Source organism: Netta rufina, assembly GCF_964035555.1.
Source record: "Netta rufina genome assembly, chromosome: 1".
Taxonomy (NCBI): domain Eukaryota; kingdom Metazoa; phylum Chordata; class Aves; order Anseriformes; family Anatidae; genus Netta; species Netta rufina.
In genome coordinates this window covers 153,873,125-153,896,349 of record NC_140123.1, presented here as the reverse complement: position 1 = coordinate 153,896,349, position 23,225 = coordinate 153,873,125, and the positions used below count along the sequence as shown (strand labels likewise).

At 40.8% G+C, this 23,225-nt stretch overlaps 1 protein-coding gene across 1 annotated transcript; it reads left to right on the top strand.

The window, feature by feature from the left end:
* The first annotated feature begins 2 nt into the window (after window positions 1-2).
* ST13 (ST13 Hsp70 interacting protein) lies at window positions 3-20,205 on the top strand. Its single transcript, XM_084297903.1, has 12 exons — window positions 3-234; window positions 3,558-3,615; window positions 4,903-4,972; window positions 5,066-5,136; window positions 5,718-5,784; window positions 6,277-6,361; window positions 9,703-9,813; window positions 11,171-11,273; window positions 13,183-13,299; window positions 13,985-14,048; window positions 15,055-15,155; window positions 18,404-20,205. Exons 1-12 carry the CDS (start codon window positions 125-127, stop codon window positions 18,530-18,532), a joined length of 1,086 nt encoding a protein of 361 aa, XP_084154029.1. The 5' UTR covers window positions 3-124; the 3' UTR covers window positions 18,533-20,205.
* The last annotated feature ends 3,020 nt before the right edge of the window (window positions 20,206-23,225 follow it).

The following is a 23,225-nucleotide window of genomic DNA, read 5'->3' as shown; positions in this document are numbered from 1 at the left end:
TGGCGGCGGGCTGAAAGCTCCCGCGGCGCCGCGCGGCGGCCGGCCGGGGGAGTGGGCGCGTGCTCGCGCGCTCGTGCTCGCGGCCGCCATCCCGCCTGCTCGCTCCCGCCCCGCCGCTGCCGCCATGGACTCGCGCAAGCTGGGCGAGCTGCGGGCCTTCGTCAGGCTCTGCAAGCAGAACCCGGCCCTGCTGCACAGCGAGGAGCTCGCCTTCCTCCGCGAGTGGCTCGAGAGGTGCGGGGAGAGGACCCCGGGCTCCCCGGGGCGGGAGGGGGAGAGGGAGGGTGAGGGGAGGGCTGAGGGGGGGGGGGGCGGCCGCTTCAGGGCTGCTCAGCCGTTAACCGACGGTTAACGAACGGGGCGCCTCATCCACCCCCTCCCCGCGAAGTTCTACCTCTCCCTCAGGTCCCCGGGGGTTTTCCTCAGGTGTTTGGGGGAGTTGCGTGCCCGGAGCCGGGATTTGGGAGCGTTTTTCCCGTCAGGATTGGTTTTTCACGTCAAATTGTGGTAGCCGGGGGGGTCCCGGCCCCCTCAGGGCTGTGTGGGGCGGGACGGGGCGTGCAGCCAGCAGGGCTGCGCCTTCTCGGGGAGCTGCGTGGAGCTCAGCACAGCCTGGCCTCAGGTGGGGGGGGAACCCGGTGGGTTTCATCCCATCCCACCCCACAGCCTCACCTGGACCTGCAGCGCCTGAGTGCTTTATCGCATCCATCAGGCTCACCTGAGCCCCAAACTCAGAGGTATAATCACCCAGGTGGGGTTGCAGATGGTTTCAGAGCAGTGAGTAAAAGGCACTGAAACCCGTTCTTACGTTTCTGCAACCAAAATTCTGAGCTGAGTTTTGTTTTAAAGCTAACGTTTCCAACGAAAATTAGTCAGCGTTTCAAAACGACGCTAGCCACAAGTAGAGTCAGAGCGAATTTCAGCTTAATTAATAAGTCAGCTTGATTTCTGGCTAGCTGTTAGTGTTGCATCAGAAGCCTTAGATCATCTCTGCTGTTTTCACGCACTTATCTTCTGGCCTTTATTTTGTCTAGCTGCGTGGAAAGCATTTGCTGCTGCATGATAATGTTTGCAAGGGAGTTTGACATCCCTTTTATTCAAATCACTTTTTTTTTTGGAATTGTGTGCAAATATAAATGTTTTGACGTGAATTGGTACAAAATAAGCTATTAAGGGGAATGTGCTTAAAACAAGAAACAATGGTATTAGTGAAAAGTAAAGCACAGAACCCCTCATTCACATACCAGGCTTTTTGCTTTTTTTGTTGTTGTTCTTATTGTTTTGTTCAAGTAGATTTTAACCCTGTTGTTAGTCTGTAAAGACAACTTTGCTGTGAGTGCCAAAAGTGGATGCAGAAGTGACAGCTGCAGTTCTCCCAACAAGTCATAGCAGCAGCGCTTCTCGTCACCGTGATCAGGAGAAGGCTGGAGTCCCTGTTGCAATGGAGTCCTGATGGCTTCCCAGGAGTTGTCACCAGGATTGCACAACTGGTTCAGCAAAAGACTCGATTCCAAATGTTGTTGTGCACAATTTGTACAGCTCGGTTTCTCCTGAGCTGCAACTCAGTTTCTCCTGAGCTTTTCCTCCTGAAAAACTTGCATTTTTCTCCAAGAGTATCCTGTGTATCTGTATAGTATTGAGGTTAAATAAAATATGCAATCTTTGCATATTCTTACCATGTATTTAACCATTGTAACCATCTACTGTTTTAAGGAAGGATTTTAGAGGAACTTGCTTTGGAGTTTTCAAGGACTATGAATAAAACTGTTTAGCCTCAGTTGTTCATGAACTAGCATAAATATATATGCATGTAAAAAAAAAAAAAAAAAAAAAACATGCATGTATATAAGTGTACGTGTTTAACATACATCCACATATCTCATAGACTGCTTTAAGCTTTGGAAAGGGTGCCTTTTGGGATGTGAAGAGAGTAGAGAAGACTGACCAGGTGATTTCAGCCTCGAACAAGGTGCCAGACTTAAAAACGAGCTGACCTCCAGACCAATAATTTGGAATTGCTCTGAAACTTAAGTCCTGCAGGCTTTTTGGATGCGCAGCAGAAGAGAAGTTCCAAGGCTCCCCCAGACAGCTCCCGTTTCTTTTTCTTTCTGCAGTTATGGCCAACTTTTCTTAACCTGCCTGTTCAGAAAGCTAGGATGAAAATTTCTTGATTTTTACAGAAGTGTGGAGAGTTGTATGCCTGACTGGCAGCCCGCAAGAGTAAAAATTAGGAGGGGCAGTTACTATGCATGCAGTATTTTTTGCTTAGCTCTCTAATGATTTATCAGCCTGGAGTTGTTCAGTCCTTGGAGTATAACATAGCTAAAGCAGTATCAACATACCAGGGACATGTGTAGATTTTCTAATAGCTTCAGAAGATGCCTTTAAAAAAATAAAATGAAACTTGTGATATTTTTTTTCTTGATATCTCTCCTGATGTAGACTAGAAGTAGCATAGTGCTGTTTGACCTGCCCTTTGCTGCAGGTCCTTGTGCCAGGACCTGTGAATCCTGCCACCTCCCCTTCCTTCTCTGCAAATTGTGTGGTTTTGGGTTGCAGTCGTTCCTGGAAGCAAACACTCCTGGGCCCTTCCAGTTTCTGCTGCCTATTTGCCCACTTCCTTCCCTTCTCACCTGCATCACGTCGAACCAGTTGTGTGGTCAGTGACTTGGCTGAGACTGAGTTGATGGACTCAAGTGTTGTCGTTCTTATTGTTGTGGTTTTTTTTGTTGTTGTTTTTCTCCTTTTGGAGTATGTAGGGGCAGAGCAATTGAAACCTTTCTGTAGATGAGAAAGTGGGGCAGAGAATGGATGGGAATGGTAGTCCTTGTGGCAGCCTGCCATTAGATATGATTAGATGCTACATGAAACAGCTGGAGAATTCAGCCTGCACTTCTTCCTGGCTGCTACCCAAAGTTGATAGAATATAGAAGTTTATTCTATATTGAGAGAATGCTGGCTATACAGAGAATGCTCTTAAACGTGTAGTGAAAGTACAAGTGCTCTTCAACTTGCAGTGAAAAGGCATGGATATTGCAATGCAGAAAAAAAAAATGCTGCATAGAGAACAGCATTTCTGTTAATTATATAAGCATTTTAGACCCCCAAAAAATCAGGATAATAGACATTTTTTAGGCTATTGGGGTTCTGTTAGATTGTTTGAACTCTGTTTCAAAAACAACTCTAGTTTTAGTAATAGCTATAATACTATCTATTTTGGACTTGAAATAAAACTTACATTTTAAGGGAAAAAAAATCAGTTTCTTCCAAAAAGGCAACTTTTCCTTGTGAAAAAGGATGGATGGGTGATGTGTCATGCACTTGAGTACAAGTTACAGTGCAGTTTTAGGTGAAAGAGCCAATGTGTGTTATGTTACATTGTGAAATCGTGGATGCCGTGTGCTATTTTTATCGCTTTTACAGTGAATTGGATCATCATGTTTTCTGTCATAACAGAAAGCTGAGACTATCAGCAGGATTTGAATCAATAAAATATGGCCCACTATTTTGATAATTTTACTGTCTTCTTTTTTTCTCTTCTCTGTTTTGTTGAAAAGCATGGGAGGCACAATACCACCTGCTCCAGCCAGCACCTCCACAGATGAGACAAGTAAGGTGAGGTATAAAGAATTTTGTAACTGCAAGGTAACTTTTGCAGGGTCCAAATGTTATTGGGTATGAAGAGAGAAACAAAAATTACCAGCAAACTTCACTTAAATAGTGTGGGTGAATACACTGGGGTGAATAATTTTGACAGTTCAGTCTGAAGCCTGCCCATTGGGTGTCATAGACAGTGATTTGTTACAGATGGCTTTCCAGTTTGTTTCAATTGTTACCATGCTCCATTTCCTTCATCCTGAATGCCTGATGTTCTCAGCAATGCAAATGGCACACACTCCAATTTCTATTTTTTTAATGTTCTCATGGTCTGTTTATAGACCATTTCTGCTGTCATTAGTGGCTCAAATTATAATCTCTGCATGACAAGAAGTACTGGAAGCACAATAGGTAATGAAGTGAACAGTTAAATTGTCAACTTTTTATGACAGCATTGTGGAAGAGGTGGGTGTGGGTTGTTTGTTTCTTATTGTTTTAAGGGAGACAATAAATCAGGCTTATAGATGTTTATAGCGGGATTTTTCCAAGCTTGAAATTATTATTGGAAAAAAGCAGAAGAGATTTTATTTTGCATTTAACAAGACAGTGGTTGCTTGCATTACTGGCTGACTAGAACTCTGGGGCAATTGTGTTTAAGTAGTGAGTATAGTCTGCGACACGGAATGGGAAGGCAAACAGCTTGTGTCTGTGATAATGGAGGGTGTGCTAAGTGGTGGGGTTCAAAGGAAAGTAGTGAAGTAATTAAAAGTTGATAGGAAAACCTGGGAAATTATTCTAAGTATGTGTAAGTAGCAAAGATCTCTGACCTTGACAGATAAAGAAATATTTTAGTCATTGATGCTAGCTTATTGTTCCTTGTGAAGGACCTTAGCTTAATAGTACTAGATGGAGAGAATTTTTCATCCAGAGAATGCATCGGGGAGGGCAGGAAGACTGCAGTGGCTAGCTAGTATTCATTGCAACACTGGTTCTAAAGTATGTATTATCTGGATCATTGTGTTTGGTCATTGAATTATACAGTTTGAAGGACAGGCTTTACCAATAATATAAGTTCATGAGTAAAGATTTGGGCTCTGAATTACTTGTGTGTGTGTGTGGCAGACTTAATCTCAGAGGAGGAAAAAAGGAAAGGAGAATTCTGTCTTAAAAATAACTGTTCAGCTGCAGAGCAGTCATATGCTTTGCAGATTCATTTTGTATTTTCTGATGCATTGCTATTTATTAGATTGGGAGTAGAATATCAGTCAGAAATAGTGTGTGCTTACAAATACATTTCTCTTTCAGGGCAAAGCAGAGGAACAGCCAGAGGAGCCAGTTAAATCTCCTGAGCCAGAAAGTGAAGAGAGTGACTTAGGTGTGGAAAGTAGATGGCATATCACAGTTAAAATGTGAGTCTAGAAATCTGTTTGTGGATGGAGTCTGAAGTTGATTTTTGCTTTTCCCCCAGAAATTGACAATGAAGGAGTGATTGAACCAGATAATGATGCCCCTCAAGAAATGGGAGATGAAAACGTGGAGGTAAGCACAATACCTTCAATGGCTGTGGCAGTAGGAAAGGAGAGAGGTTTTGAATTTAGTCGATAATAGCAGCTGAGGGGGAAATTTGGACTACATGGCTAGGTACTCAGCTGTAGTTCTGAATCTCTTTGACCTGAATGGAAAACTTGCTGGTTTAAAACAACAATCTTTTCTTTGTCAAGAGTAGTCCACCAAAAAGTTGAGTGAGGAAAAATAAGGTCAGAAAACAAAAACAACAACAGCAAAAATATTAAAATGCACACAAAAACTAGATCTGTAGCAGTCTGTCACGATTCAACTACCAGAAGGTATTTGAACACTCTCCTGAGTGCTGTTTGGCTGAGTTGAACACTCAAGAGAGCCTTTTCCAGCTAAAATAACGGTGACTAGTGTCTCCAAAATGAAAGCAAAAAAGATCATAGTTTTAGTACTGTGATTTAAACCTAAATTAAACAAAGGATTCTAGAGACAGAAAAGTGCAGCTGCTGCCTTTGGTGTTGTCTTTGGTGGTCCTTCTGGCCTGGGCTGTAGCTTTTGGGTTTTGTCTGTGTGTATGTCATTTTGTTTGCTTATTTTCTTAGGTAACGGAAGAGATGATGGATCAAGCTAATGAAAAGAAGATGGAAGCTATCAATGCTCTAAGTGAAGGTAATATTTTTTAGTTGTTTTCTAGTATATGTTAAAGGATATAATGTTTGGTGCAAAAAAAAAAAAAAGAAACAAACCTGAAGTATCTTGGACCTTCTTGGATATCCAAAACTAGCTATGACATAAAGGCTTTTTAAAGAACTGTCTTCCCCATGTGGCTATCGCTGGGGGAAGTACTGCAGCATCTTAATTATAAACTGACTGTTACAATACTTCCCTACGTACTGTGATTAGTGTCTCTAGTGGTTTGTCTTAATGCAGTGAAAAGCTGTGTGCTTCCTACGTGATTGCATATGAAGTCAACTGGACAAATTTAACTTGGAAAAGTTCCCCTCCTCAACCCTCCAGCGTTCCTTGTGGAGTTTGTACGTCAATAATGTTGCAAATTGGATTTTCTTTTGTTGATTATCTTCCATTTAAGATAAGGCAGGCTTGGCAACTTGGATGAAATCATTTCCTAATGATGGAAACTTTACTGGTACTCATTTTCAGGTGAACTTCAGAAGGCTGTCGACTTGTTCACAGATGCTATCAAGCTGAATCCTTGTTTGGCCATCTTGTATGCCAAGAGGGCAAGGTGAGTCATCAGAAACTAGTGATTTATGTTTCTGCCTGTTACTCCCTTAAAGAGCTTAAATTACGCTGGCAAGATCTGCGTAAATTTAAAAGGAGTGAAGGGAAAGAAAAGTACACTTTGTGCATTTTCTCCTGTGTGTGATTAATGGGATTTGCGGAAGCAGCCATCTAAACAGCCTTGATAGTAGATCAAATAACAAAATCATGTACTAAAATACATTGTGGTAGTTTATGCCTTGTGGTGTGTTGAATTAGAATAATGCTGGATCACAAATGCCTGAAACATTTGAAGTTTCTACTACGATTATGTCCTGTCTAGTTACAAAGTTAAATGGATTAGGTGAATTCCCTCCCTGTTGTGCCTGCTAACTATATTTCTTGACAGAAAGAAGCAGATTTCTTTCTGTTCAGCAGTCCTATGTTTGAGCAGAACGTACCTAATTCTCAACATCAGCCTTATTTCAAATTACATTTACCAGACTGCAGATAATGAGTTACAGGCATAATGTCAAATTTGATTTGTGGTAGCCCTTGTCTATGATGCACCAATGTTTATCTTCCTAAATCTTGTGGAAGGCCAGGGATGTACGTGTTAGAGAAGCATGAGTTCCCATGGATATTTTTTTTCCTTTACTTTTTGCACATAAACAGGTCACTAAGCATGGATGAGTTGATAATTCAGTAGATCATCTTTAGAGTAAGATAAAGTTCAATCTGCTCAATTTTGATGACTTCCACGTGATTGCTCAGTGTCTTTTAGCTCTTCTGTTCCACTACACCTCACTGGTAGATGGCTGCTTCTTTTGTATGTGCTATATCCGAATTTTTGTGTGTACACTGTGTACCTCAGTGCTCTAGTTTTTGCTATTGTTGTGATCATAGTTAACATTTTAAATACCTCTTATGGTGCTGTATCTTCTGAGGGCTGGGATTTTTTAGCAATGAGAAGTGTAAGCATCAGGAGAAGTTTAAAATTGACCTCCATTTCCTCTTTTACAGACATGAATAAACTGTATACTAGGTTATTGTAAAACTTAAAGTGTAACAGCTGTGAGTAATGAAGTGCTGTGAGTAATCCACCTGTCATTGGTGGACTCAGGTTTTGTTTTTTGTTGCTTAAGGGTTTGTTTCTTTGTTTTTGTTTTGTGTTTATCAATATTCTAAGACCGCCAGCAGCATTGGAGCATCTCTCATTGGTGAGCGTAGGTTTGGGATAGTTCCTTGAAATGTCCATGTGTTTGTTACTAGGAGAATGTGAGAATTTATTCTTGTTTTATAGCAAGCTTTGATGAAGTTACAGGCACTCTGTAATTGCTGACACCTTTTTTTTTTTCTCCTCTGAGTAAATGTAAAAGGGCAGATGTTCTTACTTGGAGTATCTTGACTACTGAATACTCAGCCAATTCAGGAATGTTTTCTATTGTTCCATACAGAGATGAAGTATGAAATACCTGAACCTCTTAGACATAAAGCCCTAATAATTAATCAGATATGCTTGTACATTGTAAAACTTGCAGTTATTAGCCTTAACTGAGAGGGGATCAGGCTAATTTTTTGGGTTTGTACGGTTTTTGTTGGTTTTTTTTTTTTTGGCTCTGCTATTTTCAAAAGCAAAAAGCTCTTGATAGCAATTAATAACGAAAAACCTTCCTTAACACAGAAAATGAAAATCCCAGCTAATCCTTCATTCACAGCCAGACCCTTAAAATTAGGATAGGCTTCTCTTGGCCCAGCACTGCTGGGAAAGACAATTTCACAATTTACAGTCCCAAACTGGAATCAAGCCTTTGTTTGATTAATGCCTTTTGCATTTGCCTTTTGGATCCATTTGAAATGAGCTTGCTCTTTGGTAGGGTCCCCTGAAACTATCAATACGGTGCATGTTCATGTGTCATTAAAGTGTTGTAGCAAATACAGCAAGCCAGTGATTGTGTTACTTCAGAATCCAAAGCCAGCAGCTCTCCATGTGCTGCGTATTCTGTTTTTTGTTTTTTTTTTTAACTGCTTGTCCTAACAACTTGTGATCTGGCAATGGCCATGTCTGATAATGAGTAGTCTCCCGAAGGATAGTCCAAGTCCTAACACAGAGCAGTTGTATCAGGTGAGCTTAAACAGCCCACATCATCCAGCATTCAGTTTCTCTTGGTAGTTGACAATCCCAGGTGTCTATGAACCAGTAGTATATGAAAAAGGGAACTGAGATGATAGTCACCTGTCCTGTTTTTTCACCCTTTGGTTCACAACTCATAGGCTTACTTATTTAAAACTATGTCTTTATACTCAACATGCCAAACATCAGGAGTTACTGTTTTTTTTGTCTTGGTATGATTTTGAGTCTCCCACTGAACAAATACGAATTAGCATTTGCAGTGCTCTGCAGCAAGGGTTTTTTGAAATCTTAACTAAATGAAGGATGTGATCCTTTCTTTTGCCTCTGTTACCATTGTTTCCTTTGTCTGGTGGTTCTTGTATGTAAAAGAACTGTCAGTTGCTAAAGAATCCTTGTTGTTCCTCCTACTACTTGTGATTTTTATAGACTCAAGTTCTGGTGGTTTCTTGGTTTGTTTCTGGATGTTTTCTGTACTAGGCTATAAGGTCCTAACCTGTTCCCCTTTATAGGAGGGAGCAGCTCTGCTTTAAAGATGCTGCATTTCTTGGGACCTTTCTCAGTTCTACTACCCATCTTTGAGATGGAGGAGCAGAACCAACATTTCACAAAGTATTCAAGCTGAGGTCCAGTGCAGATTTAGACATCAGCGTGATGATGTTATATTTTGATTACTTTCTTGATTGCTGTCTTTGATTTTGTGCTTGTTGACTCCTCTGTATGGAGGAGCTTAAGGAGCAGGCTGCGAAATCAGCTGCAGTACAGTGTTTCAAGGACCCCCAGTTACATGGGCTGGGAAGGCATGAAAATGGTAGAACCCCAGTGTGATAATTAGTGCTTTATTTCCCTTACTGTTACTTTAAAGACAATGTAACGTGGAACATGTAATACTAGCTTCATTTTGTTAAACTTGTTAGTTGCCATTGGCTATAGACTACAAACAGTGTGAAATCAAACTGCTTTTTGCACTTATCCTTTCCTTATGCATTAAAGGTGTTCTTCTAGGCAAGGCTCGAGTCTGAATGTTGAATGCTTGCACTTTTTGCTAATGATTCACATAGCATCAGGGGGGAAAACTAAATTTCACTGACACTGTTATCACTACAAAATCTTTTTTGAACTCAGCTTTTCAAATGTATCTCATTAGCTCGCCTGTTAGTCATCAAAAATTATTTCCATCTTAAGTTAGTAACTTGGCATTTTAACATGTACAATAAATGTTCTTGTTCCTGCAGTGTTTTTGTGAAACTACAGAAGCCAAACGCTGCCATTAGAGATTGTGACAGAGCCATCAAGATTAATCCTGACTCAGCACAGACCTACAAATGGAGGGGGAAAGCACATAGGTAGTGAACTGCAAACGTTCTTGATACTCTCTTTACTTAACTCGGGAGGGAACAACTTTGTTTATGCTTTTCTTTGCTCTGTTTTTCTGTGAACTGTCTGTCTTGTATGTGAGAGCAGTGCTCTTGAGCCTAGAAACCATTATGCTAAGTATATGGATTAGAAGAAAAAAGGACGATGGTGATTTATTGATGGTGACTTAAGAATAATCCTTCTGCACTCTTATTTTTTCTCCTCTCCTTGATAAGCCATCTTCTAATGACTTACTGTCATTCTGTAAAGCATTTTTTAATCATTTGCTAAAGATTGTAAGCTCTAGAATAGAGTGGGTTTTATTTAGGGGTGCTCTTCTGTTTGTTGCTTGGCTCAGTTATAATTTACTAACCTATAATTCTAAATATTTCTCTGCTGCCTTTATTCCATAGGATCCTAGAGCTCTTTTACGTAGCAAATTAAACTGTCCAGTTATTAAGGGAACCAATTGTTGAAATGAAGAGTGGTATTAAGTGAACAGTATAATTATTTAAATTGCACTATGTCAGCAGGATTTCCCCCTAACTGTAGTTAAATTATTTCTGAAATGAAAATACATCAGCCGAAGAAATAAGGGGATGCTTCCTTCACTCTGTATAAAAGTGAAAGGAGTAAGCGTTAATAGAACTCCTAATTAATACATGAATTACTCTGAACAGTGTTTATTTAATAAGTGCTACAATTTTAATAAACGGCGTGAAGTCTAAGAATGAGAAAGTTGCAGTGTAGTCTGGATTAATGCCCCGTCGGTCATCTGAAGTGCTTTGACCCCTTATCATTCACTTAAACCTTTGATTATTACAAGTTTGTCTAAATGAATAAAGAAGTAGTGCTGCACAGTAGCTTTTATGACCTCTTCAACGAAGACCTGATGTAGGCAGTTACCTGGGATGTGTAAGTGCTGAGTAAACCAGGTGCATGTAAGCTTGATTTAGCAGTGGGGTAGAGTTGTACAGAACACTGACCTTGTAGTTTCACACCAAGTGTTCACCTGGCGATGCAGAACATTTATTAGTGTGCTTTGCATGTTTATAGACAGGGTACCTTCTCCCTGGTAGACTGTTCTTGTTTTTAGCAAAGAATGACAGTACCTGATTTAGTTTTTCTTGATTTTTACCTAATGCAACAATTACTATGGAGGTATAGAAGAAGCGAGCAAATATCCTCTATAACATTATAAATCACGTGTTACAGAAAACACTGTGATTATTAGCTTGAAACTTCTAGAAGTCTCCATAGCTGCAGAAAAAATATTGGACGATACATGGTTGTAAATACCCTGAGCAATACCTAGAGTTCAATTTGCTTTTTTCTTCTGAATTCCAGACTTCTGGGTCACTGGGAGGAGGCTGCTCATGATCTTGCATTAGCCTGTAAACTGGATTATGATGAAGATGCTAGTGCCATGCTGAAGGAGGTGCAACCGAGGGTAAGTGGGAAAGGATAGTAGAAGTCCCTCTCCTATTTGTTTTAGAGGTGTCTTTGAAATTCTTGTGATATTCATTGTGACATCGAATGTCCACGTGTCAGCATTAGCATTCATCTGACACTTCAAACTTGAGTTTATAAGTGCTTCTGTGTCTTCAATCACAGCTGTTTGTCTCTGTTTACAAATTAGGTCTCATAACTGAACTATGAAACAATACCTTCCTTCTTAATTGAAAAATCTGAAATAGTTGAAGTTCGCCAAGCATTTTAGAATCTAGGCTAAAAATGTTTTGTTATCACAGTGTTCTCTTGCTGTTCTGGATTTTTTTTTCTCCCAAAATGTTTCCAAACTGATCATAGCTTCCTCCTAATTGTGTTTTACAAAGTATTCTTGGCTGTGTTACTTTCATTAGTCCACCCCATGAGGGCAGCATAATCTCTGTGAGACTGGTTTTCAGCTTTTCTCAGGTGGTTCACTGCAGCATTGTTCTGATGAAGAACATCTGTGTAACACATGCAAGACTTGGTAGTAGGCTGTTTTTTCATGTCTTAAATATTCCTGTAAAGGCATTCATGGATTACGTATCGCAACTGCTGCATTCTGTTGGGTTTATGTGGCAACATTTGCGGGAGGGTGGGGCTGAGGGGCTGTAGGGGTGGCCTTGGTGGGAAGAGACCAGGAGCTGCTCCTGTGGTGGGCAGAGCCAGTTCCAGCCAGCTCCAAAACAGATGTGCTGCTGGTTAAAGCTGAGCCTGTTGCACTTCTGTGATGACAAATTTAAGAAAGGGCTTTAAAAAAAAAAAACGCTGTGCGGCAGCTTGTGAAAGGAGTGAGGAGGGGGGAGAGGTGAGAGAAACAATCCTGTGGACACCTAGGTCAGTGAAGAAGGAAGGGAGGAGGTGCTCCAGCTGCTGGAGCAGAGATTTCCATGCAGTCTGTGGAGAGGACCATGGTGAAGCAGGTTATCTCCTTGCAGCCCATGGAGGACCCCCATGTCACAGTAGGTAAATATGCTGTAAAGGAAGCTGAAGCTGCAGAACAGAAGAGTATCTGTGTGTAAGAGAGGCTTATAGCTGTAATTTGTAATAGTATTTCTGTTCCTGGACTTTGATTTATTTTTAATATATATGTTTTTATTTATGGGAATGTCACAGGGTACTTGTCATGTATGGTATTAAAGCTCTGCAATTTGTAAGATTACTAACTTTTTTTGCAGTGTTATATAAGGATATGTTCTGGCTTCAGGAAAATAATGCTGCAGTTAGTGTTCTATTATTAAAGTGATCCCTGATTGAGGAATCTTAGGGAGTTTGTTGTTAGTCTCCTCCATGGGGGCTGCAGAGTTGATACCTTTGAGAAGATAGGAAGCTAACTTGCTCCCCATCTGCCATCTCTTGCTTTGGTTCAGGTTTTCTTTGGTCTGCTTGAGTCCAGTTTTGTATGCTGCCAAGGCATCTGGAACAGCAAAAGCTCTGTCTAACAAGTCTGTCTGTGCAGGGGGAGTTCTGCTTCCTGTTATTGTACCAGGGAAAATTCCATTCTCCGTGGGCAATTCTTTGGTGTTAGCCCTGGAAAAAATGATATTTCAGCATAAAAGCAGGAAGGACTGTGGAACAATGTGTTTAAGTTCTAACTATGGTGTAAGTCCTGGAGCTGTACGGGAAGAAGGTACTAGACTAGAGTGCCTGGGTCTGGTGAATCCTGCAAGGGCCTAGTATACATTAATAACGGCCTGTGGTAGAGAGGAAATAGCATGTGCACCCTGAAATAAGGGGGCTTTTAGGATGTGAACTCAAATCTTACATTTAAGAGCTAGTAAAAACAGTTGGTTACACTTGTGTATTTTATATTGAAATACATTATGTGGTGTACTAGAACGTACCTGAAATGCTGCTATTTATTGTAACAGGCTCAGAAAATTGCAGAACATCGCCGAAAATATGAACGGAAGCGCGAAGAAAAAGAAATCAAGGAAAGAATGGAAAGAGTGAAGAAGGCACGAGAGGAGCATGAGAGAGCACAAAGGGTGATTATTTAGGCTTTAACATTAACAATGTGGAGAGTTGCATAGTGTTGTTTTTTTTAATTAATTGCACAGGAAAATTGATTTTAAATCTTATATTTTAGGGTGATATTTTCTGTCTGTGTTACTTGACCAATAATGAATACTGGAGATTAAGGCCTTGTACCGCATCTGTTGTTTATGACAGAGACAGGTTCTGGTATCTCTACTAATCCAACAATTTCAAGAATTCAGTTACTGTTTGACCATACCAGAATAGTCTTAACTTAATACTCATGTCTCCATGTCTCCCAAAGTAGGAGGTTTTAATTTCAAAATAACCCTTTGCTTTTCTTCTTCACTTCCTGACAGCATTGACTTTTTTTTCTCAGCTTTACTAATATATTTTTACAGCATGTGTTATGGGTGGGAGTGTTTTGTAAAAGTTAATGGGCTAAAACTGATCATTCAGTTCATGCTTAGTAAAAACACGCTCTGCATAACTTATCCAAAGAAATGTACTAAAGTAAGTGTAAACCACTATTTCTTGTCTGAAGTACTGCACTACATACAAAACTACATCTGCTTATTGCTGTAGCCTACTCCCATGAAGCAGTCTCAGCTATTTTTCTTCCTGAAACCAGTTGATCAGTAGAAAACAGGCTGCAGTTCCATTGCTTCATGTGGAATGATGTGCTTTCCCTTATAGGAGGAAGAAGCAAGACGACAGGCAGGAGGAGCTCAATTTGGCGGTTTCCCAGGTGGCTTCCCAGGTGTGTATTTTTAAACACCATTTACTTGAGGTAGAAGTGACTGTGTTTTGTTTTTTTTCCATATGCTGTATTATAACCACAGTTCATAGTATTTCTTCACAAGACTGAGAAAAAAATGTTCTTAAGTTTAAAACTTGTCTACAAGTAACTGTTGGAGCAGTAGTGGGAAGAGGGATCAGATTCTTTCTCTCAAATAGCTGGGTAGTTGCTGGGTAGTAAATACATGAAGACGAGTCAGTCTTGATTAACAGAGTGAAAGAATTTAGGTCTGAGAAAACAAAGATGCAGTGTTTGCTTAATATGTGCTGAAAAAATAATATAAAATGTTTTATAAATTACTCAGCGTGGCTTGGAGCTGTCTTGCTTAAGAACAATAGTTTTAAGGCTGAAAATTGGCTGGGTGTTAGGGAAAACTGATGTTTGGAAGCTATTGTTGAAGAGTATGATTTCTCAAAGGAGGCAGTGCAGTTTTTGAACAGTTCCACAAGGAATAGCCTTTTTGTGTTATTTTTTAATATAATAAGTCAGGGAGAAGCAATAGCTCCATGAGGATCGCATTTTCATATTATTTTTGAGTATAACAAGTTGGGGAGAAACAATTGAAGTTCCAGCTTAAGTTGGAATGAGCCTAGGGCAAAAGCAAATCAGTAGTAGTAAGTCCTGAGTTGTTCACCTCAGGCACTCAAAAATCTGTTTCTTAGACTGGGGATGTACCTGATTTAAGTTATTAGAAAATCACTGCATTTGTGTATAAGGTGCTAGGCACTCACACTAATTACAAGCCTCCTATTTCATTGGGTTAAAAATATGTATGAAATAAGATGCAGGTCCTCACACACAGAAAACCAATGCCCCTGCGTTGCATTCAGTGGAGCAGCTGTAGCTTTGTGGAAGACAAGGTGTTGGAGGTGTGGCAAAGCAAGTACGTTTTGCTCTCTATCAGCGAGCTCCTGTATAGCTGAATTAAATGTTTTTCCTCGTGCATTCTTGTGTCTTGGGTTTGCAGGTGGATTTCCTGGGGCTATGCCTGGAGGTATGCCAGGAATGGCAGGTATGCCAGGTCTCAATGAGATTCTCAGTGATCCAGAAGTCCTGGCGGCCATGCAGGTGAGTATTTGATTAAAATCAAAGCTAAATGCTTGGAATGAGGGAGGAACAGCTCCTGTGAGCTGAGGGAAGAAAGATGTGACCTTCTGGAGAGCGGTGGGGAGTGCTTGCTTATTTCTGTTGTGAAATTTTCTTTCTGTGCATGTGTGGCACCAAACTGTCTGGAATCTGTTCACTATTTGTCAGATTGACAGGAACTTAATTAAAGGTGTCATGTTGTGTCTCCCTCCTTTCCCCACCCGGTACTTGCATACAAGAGACAAAACAGTATGCTGTGAGGAGTTTATCTTTTTTTGAGTCTCTTGAACAGTTATTTTGTACACAGTATACTTAAATTGCTCCTTCTTGAATGTGTACACATCGTGGTGAGATAATTACGCACAAATTACTGTTAATATAGTTGCAATGCAATATATTGCAGTAATGTCGAGAGGAGAATTGCCCAAGTGTTTTTTGCCAGAGGCAAAATAGTATCAGTATAGTTCTACATCTGGCACTTTCTGAATTCATGCTCAGAAAGTCTACGTCCCCAGTGGGCTTGATTAGTAGCTCAATTATTTAATTGCTAAGTGTCACGACTAGTTTTACACAAGAAAAGTATTCTAGCAGATTAAGTAGAATGCATCTGACAGCATTAGGTTGGCTAGGCAAAAAGTGAGCTGTGTTTATTTGCATTCTAATGTGGTCTCATATAAAAGCATGTTGCTGTGTTTTTTTCTGGATTGCTCTGGTTAAGCTAGAGTTATGTGATGTTCTCAGGTCATTGAGCAGCTATGATAGCCATTTAATAAAAGCATCACGAGGGACTGTTACTTGGTATGCCCTGAAATCCTTAAAGAGGCATCACTTTCTATGCCAAAGTTTATGGGTTACCCTAGTTTAGTGGTTGCTTCTGTTTGGAAATGCACCTTTTACCTGAGCTGCTATGGCAGCAATGTTGTCTTGGATCCAAACCATCCAAAACAAAAAACAAACAAAAATGCAGTTGCATTCATTACCTGGTTCATTTATGCTGTAGTACAGGCCTTTGAAATGGGAGTTGCTGAAAACAGCTTTGAAGTGCAATTAAATGTTAAGTGCTTGCCACATGCCTTTTAAAAAGGCTCCGTTGCATGCTGATTATGGATACCCTGAAATACCATAGTACTCTGTTGTAAGAACATGTGTTGGCAGTGTTTTTTGCAGAACCTGTTAGCTAAGCCTTGAGCGTCTCATCGACTTTTGCACAGACTTTAAATCTAGCTGTGATTTATTTAACACTTGACCTATGTGTCTGCACTACCTTTTTTTCCTGAAATGTCTGCATATATTCTTAGCCTCTCTGTAACAGCAGTGCAGGATAGAGTCTTAAAAGCCAGGAGTTTTTACTGCTTGACTTGCTGCTGCTCAGTGCAACTGTGGGTTGTGTTTAAGGATGATGGTAACTGATAGCTGTTACTGATGCTGTTTATGAGGTTTTGAGAAAAAAAAAAAAAAAAAAGATAAGGATTCACCCTAGTCTGTCCCAAGTCATTAATCTTAAGGTGTTACTTCAGCTGACCATGTGTAGGGGCTTTTCATGGTGAGTTACTGCTGAAACTGTAGTATTGAGGTTAAATCTCTTCTGAGTTTGTGACTGTTAACTCCTCACCTTTGAGACTGCTCACCTTGAGCTTACATTGAAGCATGCCCAAGTTAACTGGGTATGCTTTCAAATTGAGCTTACCTTCTGTAGAGGCAACCAAAGAATTAGATATGGCTGCTTATGGATATATTTATAGAAGTTACTGTTTATTCATATGCAGGTGGAAAGACAGATTTAACAATATAGCATGGTCTTTATAGTCTTCTAGCCTACTTTGAATTCAGCAGCTTGGGAAGTTTGGGTTTGTGAAAGCCATCTGTTTTCATACGAATCATGTAAAGTGAAGGAAATATATCCAGTGCCTGATTACTAAACCCTACCATCCTAGTTTTCATAGACTTTGCAGATCCTTTTTGAAAAGGGAGATAACACACTTGTAATTCCATCCAACAAAAGATAAGTCTTGACTCTTTCAGTTCCCAACATGTATATAAACATGACTGAACCATGTGGGTGATTTCACTGCAGTACACACCTACTAAATGCAACTTTTGGACCAGACTTGTTAAGCAGCTTTTGTCTGTGTCTGATGCTACAACAGATATGTGGTGGTGTTATTGTAGCACAGACAGCTCTGCGGACACCACTTGGGTTTTGATGGTTTCCAAATAATAATTTTGCGATAGCAATAGAATAGAAGTCTAGGGAAGGTTGTGTCCTTTAGTGAAACTACTTAAATGTGCAAGAAAGAACAAGAGATGAAATTACAGTTATATACTGGACATAATAAGCTGCTTGTATTTTTGCTGGACTAAAGAAAACTTGAGTCTTTCATGCAGAAGTTGTTATCATGGAAATGTTTTCCCAGGCTGAGATATAAAATCAGCCCGTGTGGATTTATTGAAGGACATTGTTCAGAACACACTCATGTGAAATGAGCAAAAATAATTCTAATTCAATAGAGGCTAAAGGTGTACTAGAAATACAGAAAAAAGTATTAGCACTTCTCATACTAGGTGGGGAAGGTGACACTGGTCAAAAGAACACCAAACTTCTTTTATATATATATGAATGTGTTTATTAAGTGCAGCACAGCACTGTGATGAGAGACAGAAGATTCTCTTCCAGTTGTGACTTCCCAGAGGAGGTGGAGAATGACTGAGAATCAGATGCATTTTAAAAAGCCAAATATTGTCAATTCATCTGTTCACGGTCCAGCCAGTTAAAGTTTCTGCTGCTAGTAGCAAAAGGGGTGAAAGGAATGAGTAGCAGCTATTGCATGGGGGGGATAATTACACTGCCATGCTTGATACACATACAGAGCTCCTGTTCCCTCCTTCAAGATGCATTTGAAGATAACTTGAACAAAAATAATTCAGTAGTTGTGGCTACATTTTCTAGCTTCTTTTCTAGGCAAAAAAAAAAACCTCTTCCTTTTCTCACACATCATAGTTTCACTGTAACAAGTCCAGTAGTGGCTCTGGTGTTTTCTGATACAGCATTACCAGCATACACTGCTTCCTTGAGTATTCTTTAGGAGACCTTTATTAATTAACTCTGTTTTAGACTTGCCATGTTAAAAGCAGCGCAAGACAAGTGGTTGTGTTGGAACCACAGAACCAGTAACTTTTGTAGACTTCTTGTTTAAATGCCCTAATTGTTTGCTTTTTCTGTTGTCCTGCAGGATCCAGAAGTTATGGTTGCATTCCAAGATGTTGCCCAGAATCCAGCAAATATGTCCAAGTACCAAAACAATCCCAAGGTCATGAATCTCATCAGTAAATTGTCTGCCAAGTTTGGCAGTAAACCATAAAATCCCTGGTTCATAAAAATCATATCTGGATGGGAAGGATTGATTTGGCTAACCAGTGTTGCAATAAAACAAACCATTGTACCTCTGATCTTCTCAAGAAGAGAAATGGGGTGTTCTAAGGAGAACTGCTCTCTAGCCCCACACGTTGACTTTATTCAGTGATTGGTTCATAGCACTCAAATTATATTCAGGTGACCTAGTTTCAACCATGCCTCCTTGTCAAAGAGTTGCAACCTTTTATTGTAAGTATTAAGACAGTTTCCTTTGAGTGAAAGCTCCTGTGAGAGATTGTAGTATTCCAGGAGCATAAAATAAAACCCTTTCTTTTTGGGGTGGTGGTGGTGGGTTTTTTGTTGTTTTTAATTATTTTTCCTCAGTGAACCAAAAGGAAGGAAGTTTAACAGATGAAGTCTGTCTTAATCCAGTTAGGACAGAAATGTTGGCCTAGTCACAAGTAGCGAAGGTGGGACAAGTCTGAAGAATTAACTGGATAAAGGAATTGTCTGAAAACACGTCTTTATTTTTTTTAAATGAGTGACTGACTATATAGCTATTAAAATGATCAATGTAACCATGCTAGCTAGTTACACACTGGAACTTCTGGCAGTACTGCAAATAATGTTGTATTTTGATCACCACAACTGTGCAGCAAAGGTTCTGTCCTATCCTTTGCACAACCTGGCATGAAGTACATATTGTGGAGGCCACAGAGGTTTTGTTACTTGCTCAATTCTTGTCCAGCACCTTCATGTAACTTTTTTTTTTAATCAGTCCTGGGTATGGGAGAGCAGCTTAATGTCTGTACTCATGCTCTTGGCCTTTCCCAGTTGGCAGGTCCTCTCTGGTTGCACTTGCCCTTCCTTGGGGCATGCTTACCAGGTTTCATTTATTTGGAAACTTGAGGGAAGGAATCTTGTTCCCATCACTACCTCTGTCTCACTGCATGCAAGCCATCCAGAACAAGTAAACACAGAGTTAAAAATCAGTGATGGGAAGAATACCCAACAAAATTGCAGCTCTGGGTTCTGAATCGGTTTGAGTCCTTACGTGCTTACAGATAAAATGTATTGGCCAAAGTCCTGCTGTCTGTTTAGAGATGGTGACTCTTCCTCCACCACATACCGTAGTCTTCCATCTTCTGTTGTATCCCTTTCTTTAAAAATAAAAAAAGGGGGGGAGTGGGGCTCTTGTGGTCTCAAACTTCCATGTTTTTGAGGCGTAGAATACAGAGGAAAAGGTGAGGTAATTGGAGCAGACAGAATGTTCTTCTAACACTTGTGAATTAACAGCATGGGTATCCTTCAAGCAGTTCCTGTGCTGCTGATGTTCAGTGGATTTGTCTCCCATAAAGACCATTGTTGCCTCTGTTCGTCTTAGCTAAAACGTTACCTTTCTGTGGAAAAATGATCATAATTGTCTGTTTCCCCCTTGAGTTGCAACCTTCATGTGTTACCTTTTGTAATTCTGTATCTAAAGCCATAACTGTTACCACTTTTAATTAAAAATGTGGATTGGTGTAGAAACTCAAAAACAATTGCAAAAAATAAACCCCCAAATGCTTTTTCTCATACTAACGACCCTGCAGAATGAAATGTGAATCTTTTTGCTTAAGAAATATAGTTCTGAATACTTCTAGTAGCCTTTAAAAATAAAGTATGGTTTTGAAAAATAAAGCTTTTTGGGTTTGTGTAACTTTCTGATAAACTTATTTTGCTGGAGTTAAATGTGGGAGTGCTTCAATTGAAGTGTATATATACCTTGTGATTTAAATCAGAACTAAGTGCTTAAGGGCTTGTCTTCATGAGCAGGTGAACTCAAGCAGTGATCGAGTGTTTCTTTGTGCCTGGCGTTTGGTCATATTCTGATCTCCTCTTCCCAAGGGGAGACACCTGAAGTAGGTCACACCTCAGTATAGGCTGAAACCCAGCTTCTGCTTCATTCAGGCTGGTGCATCTGTGCTGTGCATGAATTAATCTTAAAAGATTCATTCCCAACAGTTTCCTGTTACTCCCTCTTAGCTGCCTGTGTTTGTCTACCAATGACTAGTCAAAAGTTGGAAGCTACCCCAGCTAGTAGAAATTGTTCTCTGCGTCCTGCCAGCTTGCTTACACATCAGTTATCCTTATTCAGAGCTGACTGACCCTAGCAAAACCTTCTCCCGATTTTTTTAGTGTTAGCTTTAGCAAGCTAGCTGAATTCTTGTCTCTGGGAACGCACGTCCTACGACTTCTCATGTGTGGGTTCTGTTTTGTTTTGCTTTTAATGCTATCTGGTGAGCTAACTGGAGAGATCTCTGGACTTATTTCAGTTCCCCAAGTTGCCCAATTAATGTCTAAGCCACTAAACTGGTTTGAACAGACGTGTGAGTGTAGAAAGTTAACTACACCGGGGAAGAGCAAAAATAATAGCTCCTATTTTGGGATACGAGTAGCTGAATGACTGTTGTGTAACTGTTGTGTTCCGTGCTTGCTCCAGGACTTAAGGGCAGCTCCTTCAGGTTAATTGCTTCCATTGCAGCACGGAGTAGGGATTGGGCTTGTAAATACAGCAGCAGTAATCAGCTTAGCTGATGACTTGACTCTGAAAACAGTTGAGCTGCAAGTGTGTCTGAGCTGTTTGGCCAGCACAGCCTGGTGTCTGAGGTGCCGACCCATGTTCAGGCAGGCATTTTTGTTGTTTGAAGCAAGCCATGTGCTGCGCTGTTTGGGTTTTCAAGTGCCACAGCTTAGATGACCTGCTCTGCCAGAGAATGGGACTATATACCTGCAGTCAAGGGTCAGAGCCCTGTTGCATAGCGTGTGTGTGTATTTGAGTGACTTGTCTCTCTCTGTTTCAACTGCTGCTCCAAGGGAGAATAGGAAATGCCAGGACAGATGCCGGTTCTTATTGTACTACTCAAGTGAGCACCATTGTGTGGTAATGGGGAGAATGCAGGGCTTGGGGCCTGTCTTCTAATTTGCCAGTTTGTATTTTTTTTTTTTTTTTTTGAAAGTGCTCTCACTTCACTGTTGGACTGTGAATAAAAGACGCTTGCCAAAGTGACTTGTTTTTCCTTCCGTCAGATGGGCAGCAGCCAGAGTGTCTCAAAGGTGGACAAGACTGGGCAGAGCAATGTTAGGCCAGAGGCAGAGTGGGTCAATAAATGAGTCTTAAAAAGCCACGCGAAGGTAAAACCGTGTGGTACGAACAGATATATCTGCTGGCCATTTGCAACGAGTTGTAGTTCCAAAAAAGCTGTCTTTTAACACCAGGTTTTCTCGTTACATTCAGGGCATCTGCAGAAAGCCAGTGCAAGCCAAACTCATGCATAAGTCCTTCTGTGAGATGCAGAAGTAAGCAACGTTGTTCTGGGGGCTTGTAGCAGCTGCTGTCTGCACAGAATCCTTCACCCAAAAGGACAGGAGGTAAGGGACTTAGCCAGGACGAGCTGGAGCCAGGTCAGCTTTGGCATCCACCTTCCTGTGGGACATGGCGTGCTCCTGACTGGAACTGGCGTTTGGATTCGGATGCCCTTAGGAAAACCCACAGGGCATCTAGTCTGGGGGACCCTGCAGTGCTTTCGTGACCGTAGGGCAAGGGGGGTTGCTGCAGCAGTGGTAGAAGGCCAGAGGGTTGTTGGCTTTCATCAGCTGCGGTGTGGTCTGCAAGTGGCTGGTGCCAGGGCACAGGTGGACTGGAGTACTCAGGCAAGAGGATGATTCGCTAGGAAAATGGAAGTGTTTTCTTCTGATGTCTAGAGAAAGGTGTCTCCTGAAAGTTGCAGCGCTTTGCAGAGGTGGGATTCAGCCGCAGTTTATACGTGGTGGAGTGAGGGAAGCGCTAGAGAAAAGTGATTCTGGGATCCCAAAGAGCTGAAGGAGAAGAAAAATGCAGCTTCTGCTTGAATGCAGAAACAACTGTGTTGAGCACTACAGGACGAGTCATAGGAGCGCAGTAGCGTGATATAAGCAAATGCAAGTACAGGGGAAGTGAGAACATTTATAAGGTAACAACAAAAGAAAATACATGAGGTGGTGGCTGGCTGATCTGTGCTGTGGAGCAACAAAGAAATTCAGGTGACTGTGGTATGCGAGTAGTTGATCACCTTGTGAATCAGGCTTAGGGAAGTTGCAGCCTTCTGGTGTGGTCCTCACAAACAGGAGCTTAGCGAAGGAAGTTTTGTCTCGCGGCCACCGGTGGCTGGAGGATCCATTGGATGTAAATACTGAGGACTGCCCTGTAAATCTGAGTCTTCATAACTAACCAAGTCAAGTTGTTAACTTAGCCTTACTAATGAAGTGTTATTACTGTACCTGTCCTTGATGTACAAATATGCTTCTGAGCTGTATATTCTAGATGGATGGTCTCAGACAGCTTGAGATCTGCTTGTCAATAAAGAAGTGTATTTGCAGAACGCGTTGTGACTCTTTTTGTGAAGTGGCTGACAAAGTTGTGCACCTTTTGTGGTTGCACATATTTAAGTATGTTTACTAAAAAATAAAACTTTATTTTTTTATGCACAAATATTTCAGTGGCAACAAGGAATACAAGTTTCTACTAGCTGTAAAAGCAAACAAACAAAAAAAAGACACAGAGGACTACAGGATTAGGGGCAGCAGTTTACCTAGGAATTTCTTCTAGAAGGACAGCAAGAGAAGCAGTCAGATGGTAACTGTAGTTTGTACAGAACAAAGGTACTCAAAGACAAGGTACT

What these genes read in the sequence shown, in the direction of transcription:
- ST13 (XM_084297903.1), top strand. Translation starts at nt 125, where the DNA reads ATGGACTCGCGCAAGCTGGGCGAGCTGCGGGCCTTCGTCAGGCTCTGC. An exon ending in TGGAGGGGGAAAGCACATAG is followed by an intron (nt 9,814 to 11,170) that starts GTAGTGAACTGC and finishes TCTGAATTCCAG; the next exon opens with ACTTCTGGGTCACTGGGAGG. An exon ending in TGAAGGAGGTGCAACCGAGG is followed by an intron (nt 11,274 to 13,182) that starts GTAAGTGGGAAA and finishes TTATTGTAACAG; the next exon opens with GCTCAGAAAATTGCAGAACA.